This window comes from Cynocephalus volans, chromosome 3 (genome assembly GCF_027409185.1).
Source record: "Cynocephalus volans isolate mCynVol1 chromosome 3, mCynVol1.pri, whole genome shotgun sequence".
Taxonomy (NCBI): domain Eukaryota; kingdom Metazoa; phylum Chordata; class Mammalia; order Dermoptera; family Cynocephalidae; genus Cynocephalus; species Cynocephalus volans.
Genome location: NC_084462.1, coordinates 116,119,272 through 116,138,296, shown reverse-complemented (window position 1 = coordinate 116,138,296; position 19,025 = coordinate 116,119,272). Strand labels below are relative to the sequence as shown.

The 19,025-nt window shown below is 35.2% G+C and overlaps 2 protein-coding genes across 10 annotated transcripts in view; one reads left to right on the top strand and one right to left on the bottom strand.

Annotated features, from left to right (window-relative positions):
- Positions 1-15,594, top strand: part of HECTD1 (HECT domain E3 ubiquitin protein ligase 1) — an 84,626-nt gene extending 69,032 nt beyond the window's left edge. For 4 of the 7 annotated variants that reach the window (XM_063088333.1, XM_063088332.1, XM_063088331.1 and 1 more), the window contains exons 30-43: positions 1,634-1,856; positions 2,977-3,031; positions 3,240-3,422; positions 3,910-4,117; positions 4,201-4,286; positions 4,512-4,639; positions 5,913-6,114; positions 7,363-7,500; positions 7,823-8,430; positions 10,552-10,630; positions 10,757-10,850; positions 11,532-11,682; positions 12,875-13,019; positions 13,138-15,594. In XM_063088333.1, coding sequence (XP_062944403.1) covers positions 1,634-1,856; positions 2,977-3,031; positions 3,240-3,422; positions 3,910-4,117; positions 4,201-4,286; positions 4,512-4,639; positions 5,913-6,114; positions 7,363-7,500; positions 7,823-8,430; positions 10,552-10,630; positions 10,757-10,850; positions 11,532-11,682; positions 12,875-13,019; positions 13,138-13,275 — 2,438 coding nt within the window. In that variant the 3' untranslated portion in view covers positions 13,276-15,594. The remainder of the gene's footprint in view (positions 1-1,633; positions 1,857-2,976; positions 3,032-3,239; positions 3,423-3,909; positions 4,118-4,200; positions 4,287-4,511; positions 4,640-5,912; positions 6,115-7,362; positions 7,501-7,822; positions 8,431-10,551; positions 10,631-10,756; positions 10,851-11,531; positions 11,683-12,874; positions 13,020-13,137) is intronic. The other 3 variants (XM_063088336.1, XM_063088335.1, XM_063088334.1) reach the window with 1 other exon arrangement.
- Positions 1-19,025, bottom strand: part of AP4S1 (adaptor related protein complex 4 subunit sigma 1) — an 85,328-nt gene that overhangs the window by 12,091 nt on the left and 54,212 nt on the right. Inside the window, exon 6 of one of the 3 annotated variants that reach the window (XM_063088340.1) lies at positions 14,809-17,912. The exons of the other annotated variants lie outside the window; for them this stretch is intronic. Within the exon in view, the coding sequence (XP_062944410.1) occupies positions 17,784-17,912 (129 nt within the window). The 3' untranslated portion in view covers positions 14,809-17,783. Of the gene's footprint in view, positions 1-14,808; positions 17,913-19,025 lie in introns of those variants that run through there. 3 annotated transcript variants of the gene reach the window in all.

Here is a 19,025-nt window from a genome sequence, read left to right as displayed (position 1 = left end):
TTAAAAAGATTTACCAAAGTAAATGAAGTGCTTAGCATGGTGCCTGTGTGCCTCAATAAATGTCAGATATTGTAATCAGTATATGTGGGTACTTTAGAAAGTTCACAGAAAAATGGAATTAAAAGATAATATGAATCTTTTAATCAACTTTTTGAAGATCCCTTTTATTATCCTTAAAGAAGAATTGTGTGGAGTGTACTTTTTAATCGATAGATAATGTATTAAATACGAAAGTTAGATACACTTTGTAGTATAATGTTTTATGGTGGAAATGAATATAGGCTGAATCAAGATGTTGCAAGCTCCCTTCAAAAAGAACCTATTCTGGGGAGTATAAATAGGTACAAACTTTCTGTAGCATTCTTTGGCAATATATTTAATTTTTGCCACTAGTAATTTATTCTAAAGAAATATTAACTCTGCACCCTATTTTGTATACATTGATGACTGCCAAAGTATTATTTATATTGTCAAATCATCGGAAATGACCTTAATTATGTCCAGTAACAGGGATATGGTTCAGTTAAGGTACAGGGGGATGTCAGGCAGTAAAAAAAATATTTTAGGAGATTATCGTGATATGAAGAGAAGATTCACGAGCTAAGGAAAAAGAGTTCACCAACAAATTTCTTATGAACCTAACTATATTTGTGTGTGTATATGTGTTTACCTCACAGCCCACTCATTCAGTGTAAGTGAAAGGTTGACAGGTCATAGGCCCAAAGTGTGGTTGTCTTTGGATATGGAATTAATGGATAATTTTAGTTTTCTCATTTATAAAATTAAAATGTTTCCTAAGCATTCATACAGTTAGCATGTTTCCAAATAGAGATCCATATACACACATGTTCTATTTTAGCACTCTGTCTTTAAGTAACCTAGGTGTAGTTACAGTCATGCATTGCTTAACATTGGGATACTTTCTGAGAAATGCATTGTTAGGCGATTTTGTAGTGCAAATGTTGTAAGAATGTACTTTCACAAACCTAGATGTTGTATATGCCTGTATTAGTCTGTTTCTGTTGCTTATAACAAAATACACATAGCTGGGTAATTTATAAAGAAAATAAAATTTATTGCTTATAGTTTCTGAGGCTGGGAAGTTCAAAGTCCATTTGGTGGTGGTGACAGTGACCCAGGAGTCAGTGTCTCACACTGCAAGATGGTGGAAACATAAGAGACTCTCCCCTCTCTTCTTTTAAAACCCTTAGAACCGCAGCCCTGACCACCATTTTTAATCCATTCAACTACAGCATGGTCCTACAATCTAATCACCTCTTCAAGGCCCCACTTTGCAATTACCATAATAGGATTTTCCACCCTCCCAACAGTCACAGTGGGGGCCAAGTATCTAATACATAAAACTTGGGGGACACAACTCAAGCTTCAGTGAATTTTATAGGGACATAATTCAATCCACTATGATGCCATTACCAAAATATACTAGTTTTATGGTGCGTGACTGTATTCCCATTAAAAAAGTTGAGGCCAGGAGTCTTAAGTAGCTAACATCCTTTAGCTAATGTATGGTAGAAAGGTTTGGATTTCATGTAACCTTGTCTTCTAGTGAAGTGTTCTTTCTAGACTGCTCATTTTAGTATAGTTGTTTTTCACGTGTCTTTTAAATTTTTAGGAACACCTCATTCAGAGCTCTTGGAAGAAGTTGAATGTACTCCGTCACCTCGATTAGCCCTCACTTTGAAAGTAACAGGTCTTGGAACAACTCGTGAAGTTGAATTACCACTTACCAATTTCAGATCAACCATCTTTTACTATGTACAAAAATTGCTTCAATTATCCTGTAATGGCAATGTGAAATCAGATAAACTTAGGCGTATTTGGGAGCCAACATACACGTAAGAGATTTTAAATTAATGTTTTAGTAGATACTGCCATAGAATATGAGCCAGGAAGCATTGTGTTCCTATATTTTGGATTATGGGAACAGAAAAGATTTGGTTCTTGTTCTGTTGCTTTACAGGAACGGATAAGAGTGTTTCTGACTCTTAGTAAGAGTGGTTAGGTTCCAGAACTGGAAGGACCTTTAGAAATAATCTAGACTAGCTCCTTATATAATAATTGTTGAAAAGCGTGTCATTGGAATTCTTTGACAGGGATAGTGTATGAAATACTAAATATTTTCTACTCTTTATTTTGGGGGTTAAGCCTCTCTTTGTTCATTCATTCAGTCAACAAATAATTACCAGTGACCTTGGGCAAATTTATTTAACATTTTTGTGCTTTTTCTAAGTTGTAAAGTGAGAGTGGTACTTACAAGGAATCAATTAATTAATATATGTAAAGTGTTGCCAGTACTCTCTAGGATGTAGTAAGTGCTCAATAAGTATTACCTATAAAATAATTATTATTTAATAATAATAATGTAAACAATTTTATAATCATTCTTATTGTAACTTCACTTTTGTTAGTATGTTTTCTGATGATTTCTTAACGTCATTAATAATCTTATGTAATGTCCAGTAAAAGTAGTGTAGGTCCTTTTGAGATAGAACAGAAAGCCATAATGGTATTCTCCTTCCCTTCAATATTTACTGGAGTTTAAAAATGGATTGCAACTGCCTTATTTGGCCATAAGCACTCATGATTATTATTATTCCTATCCTCCTTTCCATCCAGACACAGAAAAATTTTCTCATCTTGTTATTATTACCACAATATATGAATATCATAACACTTGGTATAGTGTTACTTCATATCTTTAAAAGTTATAGATTTGATAATGCTGTCTTTGCAATAATGCTAAGTTTATTAATCATAACTCTCAGGAATAAGGTTTCTGCTACTTTCCCTTATGTTTAACTAATTACTATTTTTTTCTTAAAAATTTTCCTTGAGTTCAATGTTTAATGCAAGCATATGTCTAGTGAATGTTATAATTCATTGAATTTTTTAAGAATTGAAGCTTGTTGGAAATAATCACAGATCATTTGATTTATGAATTATCTCCATGTTTAGAATTATGTACAGAGAAATGAAGGATTCTGACAAAGAGAAGGAAAATGGAAAAATGGTAAGTTATTTTTAGAAAATCAGTCTTATTCTGGATATTTATTAAAAATAAAAATAAAAATGTTAACACTGTGTTGCAGTTGAGCAGTTGAGGGAAAAATGACTAACATGGAATCCTTTAAATTAAAGAGTGCACTGCATATAATGCATGTGAAATATCATAGACTTTATAATTGGGAAAGGCCAACATTTGGTTTTTCCTATTGTAGGGTTGCTGGTCTATAGAGCATGTGGAACAGTATCTTGGCACTGATGAATTACCAAAGAATGACTTGATAACCTACCTGCAGAAGAATGCAGATGCTGCTTTCCTGCGCCACTGGAAATTAACTGGCACTAATAAAAGTATTAGGAAAAACAGAAATTGTTCTCAGCTCATAGCTGCATATAAGGTATACATTGGCCTCAAAATATTTTTTGAACAGCTTTGTACTTTGTTTTGCAGCTTTATAAGTTTCTTAAGGAAGAGAAGTTCATTGGGACATAATTTAAAAATGAGTTGAATTAACATTGTTAATGTGCCAATGCTAAAATTTCAAATATGGCTTGTGGCATTGGATCTGAGTATAGACTTTTAACTATGGCTAGTAGTGGTTATATTTATTTGGGAATACTAATGGTTTAGTATTGAATTTTGTATAATATGTTTATTTACTTATTTATTTTTGTGGCTGGCTGGTATGGGGATCTGAACCCATGACCTTGGTGTTACAAGGCTGCACTCTAACCAACTGAGCTGGACAGCCCCTCTATATTTTTATTTTAAAATAAGGCAATTATTTGAAAAGCTCCAACTTTTTCAAAGTAATTCTAATAGAATACTATATTGCTTTTCTTGAAAATGTGATTAATAGCTAGTTTTGCTAATTGTTTCTACAGGATTTTTGTGAGCATGGAGCAAAGTCTGGGTTAAACCAGGGGGCCATTTCTACTCTTCAAAGTAGTGATATTCTTAATTTAACAAAAGAACAACCTCAGGCCAAAGCAGGCAATGGACAGAACTCTTGTGGAGTAGAAGATGTCCTCCAGCTTTTGCGTATTCTGTATATAGTTGCAAGTGACCCTTATTCAAGAATATCCCAAGAAGGTCTGTAAGAAGCCTTGTTGCATTTCTGTAGCATTTTAAAAGAAAATTTATATATTTATTAATTGTATTAATTAATTTTACAGATGGTGATGAGCAGCCTCAATTTACTTTTCCACCTGATGAGTTCACTAGTAAAAAAATCACAACAAAAATTTTGCAGCAAATTGAGGTAATAAAATCAGTTGAATTCTTCATTCTGTAACTGTTGGGCTTTCATTATTCCCTTCTTTCCTTTTTTACCTCTCACCATCTCTCCCTTCCCTCTGATTCAATAATTTGGGCCACATGGGTTTTTTGCATTCATTTCTTAATTACATTGAAGAATTGACCCTTTCTTGTCATTTATTAGTAATTACCTTAAAGTGCCAAGACAGTTTTATTTGTTAATTTGCAGGAACCATTGGCATTGGCAAGTGGAGCTCTGCCAGACTGGTGTGAACAATTAACCAGCAAGTGTCCTTTTCTAATACCATTTGAAACTAGACAGCTTTATTTCACATGTACAGCTTTTGGTGCATCAAGGTAGGAAGTTTATCTTTTAATTTTTTTAGAATAAATATGTTATATAAGTTTAGAATGTACAAATATACTGTTCAGACTGATGGAGGGAATACCTGTATATAGTCTTGTATTCATGTAAAGAGTCATTGACATTTAAACATTTTCTATTTCCAGTTGGACATATGCTTTGTTGTAGTAGTGTAGATTGAATCAAATGTTTCCATCAGCTAACACTCATTGCACAATTCTTTAGTAGCTTACATAAATTATTAGTTCCCGAAATTCCCAGCAATACCAAACTGAATGCTTGCAAATAGCTTTGATAATATTTAAATATATCTTCCTCCTGACCATCATTTTTCTTTTACCACCGTCTAACATACTACATATTTTACTTAGTTTTTCTGTCTCCCTCCACTATATCAAAGTTACATGAAGGCAGAAATTTGTGGTGGTTTTGTTCACTGCTCTAGCAAAAGTGCCTAAAACAGTGTATAATAGCGTCTTGTAGATGCTCAATAAATATTTTATCAAATGATTGTGTGCCCAGAATACTCTTTCAAAGTAAGTCTAAAAATGTTACAATTGAAAATATGCTGTTTCTTCCCTAATAAATTACATTTTTGTACCATTGAATAGCATTTACAAAGCATTTGTACACATGGAACTGTAGCTTGGTTGTGATAAATAGCATTGGTTAAGGTTTCTATTTCATAGGTGAGGACCTTGATTCTCAAAGTACTTAGCTGATTAGCCTGAGATTACCAAAACATAGTAGCATACATGACAGTAGAACATTTATCTTCATAATCCTAGTTTATAGGTTCTTTCTCCCACTGTAGATGGATTAGCTGTGTTGTTAAAAACAAAATGTTTTAAAATAATAATAACCATTTTGATGGTGGCTTTCAGTTTGTATCACAGTAATAAAGATAGCTTAACCATTTTTTATTTTCTCTGATAAGAAATGTTTGTCTATATTTTTATGTATTATGTGGGGCTTCAACCACAGACCTTTATTTTGATTTAATATATGTGGAGAAAATATAGACCCGCTAGTTTCTCAGTTTGTTTAATTAAGGAAGGTTATAATAAAAGGAGTCTTATGTATTTTTACTTAAGAAAGGAAGCAATAATTTATGCAATAAAAAAAATCAGTTTTAAAATTACCTGATAAAATATTATTTTTCTTCCTTTTTTAAAATTTCTTAAATCTTTGAATTCTCTTGCTGGTTTAGCAGTACATTCAACTGTTAATGTATGCTATAGCAACATAGGTGTTTTTGTATTTCAGAGCAATAGTGTGGTTACAAAATCGTCGCGAAGCCACTGTAGAGCGAACAAGGACCACAAGCAGTGTAAGGCGAGATGATCCTGGAGAGTTTCGAGTTGGTCGTCTCAAGCATGAAAGAGTAAAAGTTCCACGTGGTGAATCACTGATGGAATGGGCTGAGAATGTCATGCAAATCCATGCGGATCGGAAATCAGTTCTTGAGGTAACCTCATGTAAAATAAGATTTCTTTTAGGGAGCCGGAATAACACTAAGGGAACTGGCCATTTTGCATCTTCCACTGTGCATAAAAACTGTTGGATAAATGTGAAAAGGGATTTCTCTGTTTTCTATGCAGAAGCTTTCTCTTCTAGAGCATCTTTCATAAGATGATGTCAGCCCACGTCCTCGGGGTTCACGATCTTGTGCACTTAATGAGCAACAAAGAATATCTTCACTCGTGATGTGACAAAGTGCTTGGTCTGTTTGAAGGCCATTACCAAGTTCATAACAAAGTTGGACTGAATAATAGTACTCAAAGAATTCTTTTTGATACTCTAAATTTTACTTTTATATTAAGCTATGCTATTAGACATCTCCATTTGTTTTGCAATATTGTTTCACTTAAATTGTGCTTGGTATAAATTATATTGTTAGTCTGTGTTGAGAAATGCTATAACAAATGGCAGTATGAAATTCAGTATATTTACTGTAGAGATGTCATTGTGAACACTGTTGATTAAATCCCATATACACACAGTTCCTTAAATGAGGAACAGTGGAAATATCTCTCCCATCACAGAGATATTTTATCTTTTGGATCACAGACTAATCACAACAAATGTGATACATCTCCAAAAGTACAAGGCTTTCTGGCTTTAATTTTATTTACAAACTTTCTTTGCCTTCATCTTATTCTTCTTACTCTTACATTCTTCTAACCCAGATAATCCTCAAAAAATTTTTTTAACCATGCACTGTATGTTTTTGAACGATACCTCAATTTTTGGAGCAAGTAGAATATGGACAAAAAACTTTAAGGTGATTGCTTAAAGTCAAATAAGTGGAAAAGAGTTTACGCTTTGGTATCACATACACATATAAAAATATGTATGCCATTATTTCCTCGAGCAAATGATTTTAACCTTTATCTGAGATTTGGTATTCTTTGATGTAAAAAGGACATAATTATTTTCCCGGGTTGTTGTAAGGAGTAGATTAATGTGTTAATAATGCTCAGCACAGTGCTTAAGCATGCAATAGTGTACAACAAACATACTCTTCTCTTTAGAAAAACGAGAGTAAAACTCCTGTATTGCTTATAATATATTACACTGCTGTTATGAAAAAGGTATATTACTCAATTAGATATGACAAATTTTGGCAAGAATTGGATCATTAAAAAAAAAAAAACTGACTAAAACTAAAACTTAAAGTTCACTTTTTCCCATAATTTATATGTTCATATTTTAGGTTGAATTTTTAGGAGAAGAAGGAACTGGCTTAGGACCCACATTAGAGTTTTATGCTCTGGTGGCAGCAGAATTCCAGAGAACTGACTTGGGAGCTTGGCTTTGTGATGATAACTTTCCAGATGATGAATCTCGTCATGTAAGATTTATTTCTCATTTTGTGATTTGAGTTGTGACTCTGTTTTTGGAAAGTGTTAAAAGTAGGTTATGCTGTCAGAACACAAGGCAGGTTTTCTGACTCTTTTGTTATTGAATAATCTTGATATTATTACAACATTTCTAAGGGATAAAATTTAGTCACCGAAGGCTATTTAATAAAATGTGTATATGCTTTTGGATAGCTAAATTCATGAAGATGTTTAATGTTTATTGATTTTTTTTTCTCATAGATGAGAGTGATAGGCTTAGTTACTATTACCTTTTATTTAATTTTATTTGCATTTCTACTTCTCAAAATTTAGGTCGATCTTGGAGGTGGATTGAAACCTCCTGGATACTATGTGCAGAGATCATGTGGATTGTTCACTGCACCATTTCCACAAGATAGTGATGAGCTTGAAAGGATCACTAAACTCTTTCATTTCCTTGGAATTTTCTTAGCCAAATGCATTCAAGACAATAGACTTGTGGACTTACCTATTTCTAAACCTTTCTTTAAACTTATGTGTATGGGTGACATTAAAAGCAATATGAGTAAGCTGATCTACGAGTCACGGGGTGATAGAGACTTACACTATACTGAAAGCCAGTCTGAAGCTTCTACAGAAGAAGGTCATGATTCACTCTCAGTAGGAAGCTTTGAAGAGGATTCAAAATCAGAATTTATTCTTGATCCCCCTAAACCAAAACCCCCAGCTTGGTTCAATGGAATCTTAACTTGGGAAGACTTCGAACTAGTAAACCCACACAGAGCCAGATTTTTAAAAGAAATTAAAGACCTTGCTATCAAGAGACGCCAGATTTTAAGCAACAAAGGTCTTTCTGAAGATGAAAAGAACACAAAATTACAGGAACTAGTACTGAAGAATCCATCAGGTTCTGGGCCTCCTCTTAGCATAGAGGATTTAGGGTAAGTTTTATGTATATGTTCTTTAACCTAATGAATAAATAAGTTCTTTTTTTTCTTTTTTTTTTTTGTCTTTTTCGTGACCGGTACTCAGCCAGTGAGTGCACTGGCCATTTCTATATAGGATCCAAACCCGTGGCGGGAGCGTCGCTGCACTCCCAGCGCCGCACTCTCCCGAGTGCGCCACGGGCTCGGCCCTGAATAAATAAGTTCTAAAGCTTTTGTTTCTTTGTCCCCACTGATTTACAATATATAAGTAAACAGTCTGTCAAAAAACAGAAATAGGCTATGGAAAATACAGTTTATTGACTTGAACCTTTGATTTGTAAGTATAAAGATAACACTAAGAATACCAGAATATAGTTTATTAATCATTAGACCTCGGGAAGATTATCTGATTTATCAAATGTGATAAATTTATATATGTGTCCAAAGCCAACAATATTTTGACTAATTCATCACCTAATATATACAGCCTACTTGGCAAAGCTCAAAAATAGTTTGGTTGGGGGCCGACCCCGTGGCGCACTTGGGAGAGTGCGGCGCTGGGAGTGCAGCAGTGCTCCCGCCCGCGGGTTTAGATCCTATATAAGGATGGCAGGTGTGCTGCTCACTGGCTGAGCGCAGTGCGGCCGGTCACAAAGAGACAAAAAAAATAAATAAATAAATAAAGTTTGGTTGGTATGTGAGTCTTATTTCCAGTGGCTGCATCAGCTAACTAAGATTCTACAGATCTTTGGATAAAATTCTTTTAGTTTAATCTACATGTAATTATCATGTCTTCAATATATTCTCCTTTGATTTTGTGTTGACTGCAAGCCTTTCTTTTTTTTTAAATGTTTGCTGATAATACTGTGAAGTTGTGTTTGATAAATGGCTGTATACTCAAGGATTGATTCTTTTATTTTAATAGATATTTTTTTTTGTGCACAGTGTGAATAACTTTAGTGAAGCAATAGTTTCTTCCGGAAAAAAGTGTCTTATAAACGTGTTACTGCCATAATTCATTGCAAAAATCTTTAATTCATTAATTTTATGCCATAAGAGAAAAGGGAAATAGGGAAAGGTTTCATGCAGTCTTTGTGAAGCCAGATAGGTTTGGTGACAGTTGGCCTAATAAATTTTTTTTCCTACTTAATTTTTATTTTAACATTTACTTGTATGTATTTGTGGGGTACAATGTATTGTTTCAATATGTGCATATAGTGCACAGTGATTCACTTAGGGTAGGTAGCATAGTTTTGTACTTGTTATTCCACCACTTCTCCCCCATGCCCTCTCTCTCCTCCTGGCCTCCGGTAGCCATTATTCTACTCTCTCCTTCTTTGAGAACCACAGCCCCCACTGCCTTTTTTCTTTTAGATTCCATGTATGAGTGAGATTATACAGTATTTGTTTTTCTGTGCCCTGCTTACCTCACTTAACTTGATGATTTCTAGTTCTATCTGTGTTGCTGCAAATGATAGGATTTTTTTTTTTTTTAGCTGAGTAGTATTCCATTGGGTATATATACCACTTTTTTTTTATCCATTCATCTGTTGATGGGCATTTACATTGATTCTATCTCTTGGCTATTGTGAATAGCATTGCAATAAACATGGGAGTACAGGTATCTTTTTGATATATTGATTTCATTTCCTTTGGAGATATACCTAGTAGTGGGATAGCTGGGTCGTAAGGCAGATCTCTTTTTCTCTGAGGAACCTCCATATGGTTTTCCACAATGGCTGTACCAATTTACATTCCCACCAACAATGTAGCAGGGTTTCCCTTTGCTCTGCATCCTTGCCAGCATTTCTTATTTTCTGTCTTGTTGATAATAACTGGAGTGAGATGATATCTCATTATGGTTTTAATTTACATTTTCTTGAGATCAGTGATGTGAGCATTTTTTCTTGTGCCTGTTGGCCATTTGTATGTCTTTTGAGAAACGTCCATTTAGGTCCTTTGGCCTAGTAGTTTCTGTGCACAGTGTTTTGCATTTAAAAAGGCCTCATACTTATATCTAAGCTGGTGTACTGATTTTGCTGTAGGGGTGGGATTCATGGTTTTAGCAGCAATGTTATAAAAATTAAACAACAATAATAGTTGAATATCAGTTAATCTAATCTTTTGTCCTCCCAGTTTAAATTTCCAGTTTTGCCCTTCCTCAAGAATATATGGTTTTACAGCTGTGGATCTCAAGCCAAGTGGTGAAGATGAGGTAAAGATTTTGCTTTAAATGTAATTTGTAAATTCTGAAACATCCTCTTAACAAGACCAATTGTAGTAGGCACTACTGAAATATTCCTAGATATTAACTATAATACTGGCAAATTTTCTTTTGCAGATGATAACAATGGATAATGCAGAAGAATATGTGGATTTAATGTTTGACTTTTGTATGCATACGGGTATTCAGAAACAGATGGAAGCCTTTAGAGGTAATCTTAAAGGATATTTAGCATAATCCATCTCCTTTTGCTTTGAGACGGTTGAAATCAAGTTCAAGTATTGCTGGAAATCTCTAAACTTACCCTCTAATTTTCTGTCCTCCAGATAGTTAGGTCCTTACCCAGAATGGGTTGGAACATTCTCAAGCTGTAGTATACTCTCAGCTTGCTTCTCCAGTGTAACGGGGACCCACTTTTGGCCCTCATTTCTTCATTTATAAGTGTACATAGATTGTATACATTCTACATTATGCGATCAGGATGAATTAAACCAAAAGAACCTAAGTTATTCAGGTGAAGACGAGAGCAAAGTATATTAGACTGTAAGTCACTTTTGAAAATGAGAACACAACAACTTTAGCTGGCATGTATGACACAAAGAGATGGTGACTTCCAGTTATAAGATTTGGCTACTGACCATAGTGACTGTATATTCTCTCTTATTCACATTTGTGATATTAAGCAGAGATTTCTGTACTGAAAACCCTAGCACAATTTTTATTTCAAGTGATTTTATATTTGTTTATTCAAAAATTTTTGAATATTTTATCTTCTGTCCATTTAGGTGATAATAAGTATTTTGATTTAAAATTTGGTATTTTGGGAATCATAACTTAGAAACTGAGTTTTGTGTGTTTCATTTTTGGTGTTTTTGCTGTGTGTATAATCTAGATGGGTTTAATAAAGTTTTTCCAATGGAGAAATTAAGTTCCTTCAGCCATGAAGAAGTCCAAATGATTCTTTGTGGAAACCAGTCACCGTCCTGGGCAGCAGAAGATATTATCAATTACACTGAACCTAAGCTGGGCTATACGCGAGACAGGTATTTGTTGGTATTTTCCAGGAGTAACAAAATTGTTTGTATTCCAAAATGAAATAACAGATTCTCTAAAGAATTATAACTCAGTGAATTACATTCATAAAGTAAGTGTGAAGCAGTGTAGTGTCAGGATTACCAAGATGCATATCCATTGATAAGACTGGGAGTGTACAAAAAAGACAATTGAATAATAGCTTATGTTAAGATTCCTTTTCCCATTGTGTTTTAATTGTTCATTATTTTAAAAATTGGCTAAATTGTAAACCCTTAGGCTATAATGCATTTAACTTTTTATTGAAGTATAACAGAGACATGCAAAAATTGTATATACAAATTGTATATAAAGAGAATTTTCACAAAACAAATATACCTGTATAATTGGTACCCAGAATTAAAAAAAACTCCATATGCCTCTTTTCCCACCATTTTATTTCTAGTAAATCACTATCTGTTGATTAATTTTGCTTGCTTTTGAACTTTATTTATTTTATTTTATTTTTTATAAAGATGACCGGTAAGGGGATCTTAACCCTTGGCTTGGTGCTGTCAGCACCACGCTCACCCAGTGAGCTAACCGGCCATCCCTATATGGGATCCGAACTCGTGGCCTTGGTGTTATCAGCACCACACTCTCCCGAGTGAGCCACTGGCCGGCCCCAGCTTTTGGACTTTAATAAATGAAATCATGTAGTCTGTGTTCTTTAAGGCCTAGTTTCTTTTGTTTAACATTATGATTATGAAATTCATCCATGTTGTGGTAAACAGCAGTAGCTCATTTCATTGATATGTTGTATTTCATTGTATAAATTTATCATAGGTATTAATCATTTTACAGAATGAAAATGGATTATTTCAGGTCCCCTTGGGTAAATTTAGCCATATTTGGAATAATTATGCAAATGAATCTTCAGTTTTTCTGATTTGCTGGCTTTGTTGCATAATGTTTGATCCCTGTACTCCATCAGTGTTTCAGTTCTTACCATTTGTAAGTGCAAGATAGTCTTTGAGGGATACTTTTAAAGTAGCTTGTATCAGCCCGTTTCATACTTAACCAAGAGTCCTTAGACAGTGCTCTTCTTCTTACATGTGAATATTGTTTTTTGGGGGGTGGTTATTACTGTCTTTCAATGTAGTGGTAGTGTTTTTCATTTAAATTTGCTCTCAAATCATTGTAACTATATTTTTGTTCCTTTAGTCCTGGTTTCCTGAGGTTCGTGAAGGTTTTATGTGGCATGTCTTCAGATGAAAGGAAAGCATTCCTGCAGTTTACCACTGGTTGTTCAACTCTACCCCCAGGTGGTCTGGCTAACCTGCATCCCAGGCTCACGGTTGTACGCAAGGTACAAACTCTCTAGCTAACGGGGAATCCAAGTGGAATTTAGTGACTTCAGGATTGGAAGAAAGAAAGTAATATTTAAGCTCATGGTCTTCTGTTATTTTCACGATTTCATTCTGTAGGTTGATGCTACTGATGCAAGCTACCCATCAGTTAATACATGTGTGCATTATCTCAAGTTGCCTGAATATTCTTCTGAGGAGATAATGAGAGAGCGCTTGCTAGCTGCTACAATGGAAAAAGGCTTTCATCTCAATTGAGTTTTGAAGTGCAATGGGAGACATCAGAGACTTTAAAAATACTAGTGAAACCTCTTGTGTTTGTGTGCAGAGAAGTATAAGATCCTCCATGCTAATGACACTTGCCTTTTTTCCACCATTAAGGCTTTAAGAACATGTGAAATAAGTTCGTTAGCTGCTAATGACAAAAGAAACCCTTTAACTACCCAGCCAGCAAGTATATAGCACAGAACACTGTGTTGCTTTACAAGGGCTTATGTGACTGGAATAAGGTGGTCCTGCTTGACTGTTCCAAAGAGCGGCTTCACAGATCTTCAGTGTTCACTGGTAAATTTCTAACAGTGTATTTGTGTAAAGTTTGTCATTTCATATTCCGTACACTACAGTTGCCATCACTGATCCCTGTTTTGCTGGCTTTTAAGCTACTTGGTCAAAAATCTTGCTTCCTTAAAAAATAGTTAATGAACATCTCAAGCTTTTTCTTTTCCTTTGTAATAATGCCTGCACTGTCAAAATATTCTAGTGTTCTCTCTTTTGTTTGGCATATAATCATGCACAGCCTTTTTATTTCTTTGAGGTGGGAGTATATTTTTATTTCCTAAATGCCGTACTATAAAGATCAAATTCTTAAGTGTGTTTGTGCAGCTCAAAAATAAAGCTATATTAAGGGGGGAAAACACTGGTCTAGGTGCAAGGCACACTTAAAGCAAGTTTTACTTTTGGTTGTATTTTCCTTGTATATTATAAACACTTATTTAACTTGTTGCAGTTTGAAGTAAAAAATTTCCAAAATGTATGCTCAACAATAATCATTAAAACGTTTGCAGCGTACAAAACTGTGTCATGTGACTTTCAATGCAATCATCAGGCCTTAGAGCTTAACCAGATGCTTTTCATTGTCATTCAGATTTAGTTTTCTGAAATTACTACATGAAGAAATGTATTTTTCTATAGTAAATACATTACTGAAATTAAAAGGCTAGAAGAAATATATATTCACACACTTAACTGTTATCCATTTGCTGTGTTCAGTCTTACGTATTCTTTGACTAAAAATGTAGAAATGGCCAATTATTTGTGTTAACCTTTTTTTGGGGGGGGGCAGCTGGTTGGTACAGGGATCCAAACCCTTAAGGTTGATGTTAAAACACTGCACCCTATCCAACTGAGCGAACCAGCTAGTCGCCTCCCCATCCCTGCTTTTATTAAGCATCTTTTCTCTTTTTATAACTTCACTTTTACTTTTTTTTTTTTTTTTTTGTCTTTTTGTGACCGGCCATACTGCACTCAGCCAGTGAGTGCACCGGCCATCCCCATATAGGATCCGAACCCGCGGCGGGAGCACCGCTGCGCTCCCAGCGCCGCACTCTCCCGAGTGCGCCACGGGGTCGGCCCCATTTTTAGTTTTTTAATAGACTTTATTTTTTATTATTTATTTTTGGGGGGCTGGCTAGCCGGTACAAGGATCAGACTCTGAACCTTGGTGTTATCAGCACCGTGCTCTAACCAACTGAGCTAACTAGCCAGCCCTGTGTTAACCTTTTAAATACCAGATCTGCTGCTTACCTTTGTATCTGCAGGGACATGAAAGTCTAAGATCCAAGGATGATTTTTAAATGTTGTATTAGTGTGAAAAGAAACCACCAGGATAGTGCTATTTCCTGGTTTTGAAGAAGGGGCCGTATTTCCGTTTTCCAAATTCTTGTTATTCCCACATCTGTGCATACAGGTGAAAGAAATGTCACTAGGCCTGATTTAGCCAAATGGCTTTTTTAAAGAACCAAAAACGTGTGAAATTGCCCAATATTTACCTGTTCAAAAAGTACATTTCCTTTCTACATTGGAAGAGATTTCTCCCACTACAGTCATTGATTTGAGTATACTGTTTTTATTTGCTACATGAGAATGTTGTGATTGTCTAATCAGAGGCAGCATTTAATATTTCACCTTATTGTTAGCTTCACAGTTCTGTGTGAGAATAAAAGTTACAATAAAGCATAATAGCAGTATTTAAATGTATGATCTATGTTTCAATTCAAAAATTAGTGATAGTGGTTTCAAAAAGTCATGACTGAAACTATACTAGTGACAGAATTAAAGTCCAGTTTATGTGTGTAGTATTACCATTATTTAAGTCTCTAAATTGTATGTCAATAGTTAGCTTTTACCCAACTAGCCTTGCACAGGTGTTGGCAAACTATGGCCTGCCACTTGTTTTTGTATGGCCCATGAGCTAAGGATGCTTTTAAAATTTCTTAAATGGTTGGAAAAAATCAAAAGAAGAATATTTTATGATATGAAAATTACATGAAATTTAAATTTCAGTGTCCATAAATAAAGTTTTATTAAGAACACAACCATGCTCATTGACTTATGTACTACTTATGGTTGCTTTGCACTACAATGGCAGAATTAAGTAGTTAGCCGAGACCATATGGCTCACAAAGCCTGAAATATTTACTATCTGGCCCTTTACAGAAAAAGCTTGCTGAACCCTGTTCTCAGCAAGTTGCTAGAGCAGGTAAATTAATGAGTCTTATAAAATCATTAACTGTTCGAAAGTACAAGAACAAGTAAGGCTGACCACCCTCACACAAATACATTTTTTTTTTTTTTTTTTGTCTTCTTCATGACCGGTACTCAGCCAGTGAGTGCACCAGCCATTCCTATATAGGATCTGAACCCGCGGCAGGAGTGTCGCCGCGCTCCCAGTGCCGCACTCTCCCGAGTGCGCCACGGGCTCGGCCCACACAAATACATTTTATGAGTATGAAAAATCACTTAAAGCACCTCACTGAAGTGAGATGGTGACACAGCCCTAAGGTACAGATTGTCACATTACAGTTCACTTTGCATGAGTCAAGTGCAATGAGACCTCTACTGGGGTCTCCAAATATACTTTAAGTTGATGTATTTTTTTTCCTGTGGTATCTACCTAATATTTTTTTAACTTACTATTCTCTCAAGGTACTAAAATCTATGCCAAGATGTAATTCAACTACTATTTTGGTATGACCCCAAAATTAATTTTGCTCACTCCCTAGCTACTTCTGGTGTACCAGTTTCAGCAGTTACCTGATTGTGCTGCTGATTAAGTGTCTACCATCTAGGACAGTGTTTCCCAACTAATGTGTCTCAGAAAGACCTCCAGAGCACTTTGATGTAGACTGGGCTTTCCCCAGACCTTGGCTACTTAATACAAAGGTGGATCTGTACACACATACTACTCAATGTTCCTGTAGTTCAGATGTCTTCCTTCTACCTTTCTGAATGAGTCTAAAACAACTCAGGTTTGCTTTTGGAGCCCAATTTTGACTGACTGGTGGTCTGGGTCTTTATAAATATGATCATTTGAAATAGGTAAGTAGATTTTTAGAAAAGAGTAAATAGAAAAGGAAAAAAACAGTGCTGAATAATCAGTCCTTAGAATGTCCATTTATGTCCTCTTTTGTAGGATAGGATGTTGTAGATGAAAGAATTCTTGGAACTTCTGGAGTTCCAAGTTTTTGGATGGCACAATATCTTAATATACCAAGAGTATATTTCCACTTTCTCCATTGCATCTGTCTTCCCACCCCTACATGCACATATACATGCTTTTACCTAAGATGGTTCTGCATATTCTAGTGTTGACTAAGTAGTAAAACCATATAGGAAGATTTGGGGGAATGCAGGGCATTGTTCTTCTATAATGAATGACTTAATAGTTTGCCTCAAGACATTCCAGGAGAAAGGAGTTAAGGAGTAATAGGGACAGAGAGGAAGATTCATTTCATGCCAGCCTGAACAGGGGTATTCTCTTGCATTCTATTTTTACACTTTGAACTAAGGTAAATTTCATTAACAAACAAGCTTATTTGTGAGACAAACCCTTACATGGCATAAAGGATAGTTGTAAGTGCTCTCTTTTAATGTTTAACCATCCATTATTTGATAGTGACATTCACTATAGAGTTAATTACGTGATGGCATTGTAATTGCTAAGTGCTCCTAAAATGGATCTCATAGGCAATTAAAATTTAATTCTTCAGTCTTTATTAGGTACACATTATAGTAAAGTTTTTAAAAAGTAAGTTTTACTAAGATTTTTTAAGGAAAAAGGTAGCATTCAGAAAATGATGTTACTCAAAATGCCATGTGTTTTAAGTCAATTTAAAAATTGGCTGATAGAGAACTGCCATACTTTCCTCCCAACATCCTGCTATTCTTCAATGTAATTTGCAAAAGGCAGCAGAGACCAAAAAGGGTTCCTTAGGTACTCAACAGAATTTAAAGAAGTGGGAAAAATATGCATACAGTTAGAAAACAAAATTTGTCTCAGTTTAGAGAAAATTTTTCTTTGTACATATTTTAAAATACAGTTTTGTTTTGCACTTAGGAACTGTGGAAAATACCTATTTATGTCTTTGGAAGGACACCCTATTTTGCAATGTGTGGTCTTCCAGATTCCTTTGGGCTGTAGATGTTGAGATGTATTCCACGGTGTTGGCATTTCCTATAAATTGATGTTGTCTGGCAGAGCCTTCCATTCAGCTCTCTGACATCTTATCAAGAATTAGTAGAGGGGCAAGAATTCTTGCCCGGTTAGTTTCCACAATGCAGCCGTTTAAGACCATTTCATCCAAAATGATGTGTACTTTATCCAAATTAAACATTATCTAGGGTCATATTAAGGAAATTAGTTTGAGTTATAAAATCGTTAACCTTCAATGAATAATAACTTATGATTTAGCCTGGCATTTTCCCATTGTAAATTTGCCTATGCATGAAGTTTTTTGTGCAGAATTCCTGAAATTAAAATTGGTGTCTCTATGAGAAATTATTACTGTCATGTGCACACCTTGTTTCACCTCGGGTAAGTTAACAGGATGAGTAAGCGTAGAAATGAAACAACTACATTATTTTTAGCCAAAGGAAGAGGGAGTCTACTAGGAACTAGAGAACAGAAGTGTGACATTTGGCAAGAGAATAACCTGACACGAAGAACGATGTCTTCCCAGACAATAATAACAATGATTAGTTGAATACTCATTTACGTTCCAGGCATGATGTTGAGTGCCTTACATATATGACTTCAGTCTTCTCTACAACTCTCTGATGTACATGTTACATATTATTCTCATATCATCCAGAAGCAAACAGGCTCAAAGCCATTGTCCAAGATCACATGGCTGGTAAATGCCAGAGCTGGAATTTAAACCCCAAGCTTGGGCTTAACTACTCTCCTTCCAGGCTTCTCACGAGGGGCCTGAGGCAACCAAGTAGACACCCTCAGTCCCCAAACCTCCACCCAAAACAAAAGCCTTTACAGCCTTGCATTGTCACCTATCTTCTCCGTCAGACTGAAGTAAAAATTCCCATGAGGATCAGTGAATGAAAAAGGAAAGGCAGGCTGATTCAGTTCCCAGGAAGATGAAAGTTCTCAATTTCAAGACAGTACTACTTATGCTAAGAAATCATCGGAGAATTATGGAGCCACTTTAACTTACCTGGTGTTCTTACTGGAAAGTTAGCAAAAGGCATGGGTGAAGAAGAAAATATTGTTGAACTGTGATGTCTAACAAACTAGAAAGAGCCAAATTCTTCCTTCAAGAACCCTTTCATTTGAGTACCTAACTTTTCTTTTGTGAAAGGAAGGAGAAGGGGATGGGGAATTAGATGAGGATAATGGTTGAACGTTTCTGAATTTTACACTTTACTGAAGTTGCCATCTCTATTTTGCAAGCATGATCCTGGTCTTTTAAAAAAATAGCTAACATTGTTTCAAACAG